This window comes from Penaeus japonicus, unplaced genomic scaffold (assembly GCF_977035675.1).
Source record: "Penaeus japonicus unplaced genomic scaffold, GWHDUDI00000001_assembly GWHDUDI00000028, whole genome shotgun sequence".
In the NCBI taxonomy this organism is placed as follows: domain Eukaryota; kingdom Metazoa; phylum Arthropoda; class Malacostraca; order Decapoda; family Penaeidae; genus Penaeus; species Penaeus japonicus.
Window position 1 is genome coordinate 30,279,334 of NW_028234430.1, and position 2,500 is coordinate 30,281,833.

At 43.6% G+C, this 2,500-nt stretch overlaps 1 protein-coding gene across 3 annotated transcripts in view; it reads left to right on the forward strand.

Annotated features, from left to right (window-relative positions):
• Positions 1-1,630, forward strand: part of LOC122259893 (uncharacterized) — a 21,234-nt gene extending 19,604 nt beyond the window's left edge. For all 3 annotated transcript variants that reach the window (XM_043026877.2, XM_086553676.1, XM_043026878.2), the window contains one exon: positions 1-1,630. This exon is cut by the window's left edge and continues 334 nt beyond it. In XM_043026877.2, the coding sequence (XP_042882811.2) occupies positions 1-1,306 (1,306 nt within the window). In that variant the 3' untranslated portion in view covers positions 1,307-1,630.
• The last annotated feature ends 870 nt before the right edge of the window (positions 1,631-2,500 follow it).

Here is a 2,500-nt window from a genome sequence, read left to right on the forward strand (position 1 = left end):
AAAACTTTACGATATTCCTATGATTGTTCTGGTCCAGAAGGGAGGAAACACAACAGTCAATGTAGGAAATGTGACCTTTATAGAGATGGACGACAAATTGTCTGACTCGGAGAATCTCAATGCTGCTATATTACATGTTACAACGCCCTTCGTGCTGCTAGGGCAGTCATTGGCGCACTTCAACAACCAGTCATCACTGGAGCGCCTTGTGCGGGTGCTGGAAGACCTGGACCACGTGCAGGTGGCCGGGGGCGCTGCCAGGGACACAAACGGCCGCTGGATCCACGGCTGTCTGCAGCAGCACATGGCCAACTACCACGCCAAGTACACCTTGGGCTACTATCACTCCAAGTACGAGTGCATGTACTGTGACGATCTCCTGACTCCCTTCGCCACGAGAACCAAGCTGCTTCAGACGATCCCTTTCACTGCAGGTCTGAGCGGACAGGCTATATACCGAGACTGGTTCGCCAAGGTGCGCAGCGCAGGCCATTTGTCCGTGACTTGCCCCGACGTCATGTTCTTCCTCAGCGGCCACGTCAACATGACGGCCGAGGACTGGCTTCCTATGGCCAGGCAGTGGGCCCTGTACTCGGTGCAAGCATTCGATGGCAAAGAACATGTCTTCAGTTGTAAGGCAGTAGGTATCTCATGCAAAAATCCTCTCAAAACCATCTACAGTTATCTTTTGCCTCCTTGCTGTGTGGAAGAGATGGAGGAGTTGATCGGATATCTCATAAACTATGCAGAAGAAAATCACCTAGAGCATGAACTGCATGCAGGTTCTGTCCTCGGTGCAGTTAAGATGGGCCGTTACCTTCCATGGGACTTTGACACAGACATTGTTGTTGCTTGTTATCAGTTCAAAGTATGGATGCAGATTGACACATTCCTGAAAACTTGGAAAATGAAGTGCCAAAAGAAGGTGTCAATCCCAGGTGTATATATGGGAATTTATTGTCCAAATTTCTTTTTGGAAATCATCTGCCATAAAGGTATAAACAACAGCCGAGCCCACCTTCCAGAAGAGTATAGAGATATCCCAACAAAAGCTTTGTATGCCGGCCGATGGATAACTGTAAGGAGCAACCCAGGACTATACTGTAGAAATGCCATGGGTCTTGAGGTGCTCCGTCATGCAGCGCACTGGAGGACGCTTAAGACCACCAAGGATGCAAAGGCCAGGGGTGGCTACAGCAACCCAGGGACTTGGAATAAGTGCAAGAGCCAAAGCCATCATTCCTGCCTAGACAAATTTCCTGGGGACGGAAACCTGCCCTTCACTCAGCCTTTCCTGCGTCCATAACATCATGTGATAAAGGAGACCAACACTTTAGTCGGGCAGGGTAATAGGAGGACATTGATCTCTTTCCTATGGGTCCTTATGAAAGCCTCTGATCTTAAAGAAGAACCTGTTCGACTTCATTGCCCTTAGTTTGAGGTCATTCGATTTAATGAAGAGATTTCCCTCCTCTGCTGAAGAGCAAGAAACGTGCAGCCAAATACTTGAGCAAATAGTGTTTTGGATGGAAACCTTTTGTGTACATAATATTAAAGTGAATTATTTTTCTCTTTTTGTATAAGGAGTCTTGTTAAGGTACAGTGGTAAAAGAAAAATATCACATTCCAATATTTCTTTTTATTTATCAATCACCTTACACCCCACGAAGACAGTTCATATATAATAACGTTCCCCCTTTTTCTCTTTTTTTCACATTCGCACCTTCAATAACGACTTTGGTTTTATGTGAATTATGACACTTGCAATAAGATGAGGATAATTCTTCTCACACTTACCATTCAATCTCAACACACTGGTTGCATGTTGTGAAGTTGTTGATGATTGTGAAGATGTTTATTTATTCATCTATTTAATTATTTATTTATTTAGTTTTTTTGCCGGCACGGTTAAGACACCGTTGTTTCATGAGAGCAAGCTGTTATTGGTGGTAAAATATAAAAGCATAGTTACACTATTTATAATTTATTGGTTTTAGATATAGTATACAAACAAACAAAGAATATATATATTGCCGATGGCACTTTTATCTAGCTATCACTAGATATATTCACTTCACATCACAAATAAATTAAAGACTTTTCAGTGTTCAACCGCCACAATGGAAAAGTATGGCTAAAAAAACATGCATTGCAATATGAACACGATTCAATAAACCTCAAAATTTGCAACAGTCAGTGGCTTAGACTCTCTCTCACCTCTCTCTCTCTCTCATCTCCCCCTTTGCCTCTCTCCTCACTCTCCCTTTCTCTCTCATCTTCCCCTTTGTCTCTCTCCTCACCCTCCTTATCTCTCTCTCTATCTATCCCCCCCCCACCCTCCCTCTCTCTCTCTCTCTTGCTATCTCCCTCTCTTTCTTTCACTCTTTCAATCTTTCTCTTCCTGTGAGGTATACTCACAAATGGTTTTCTTAGCCAAAGTTGGTTACTGCTTGATTCTTTATCTAGTGATGACGCCACAACGGGATATGGTAATAATTAC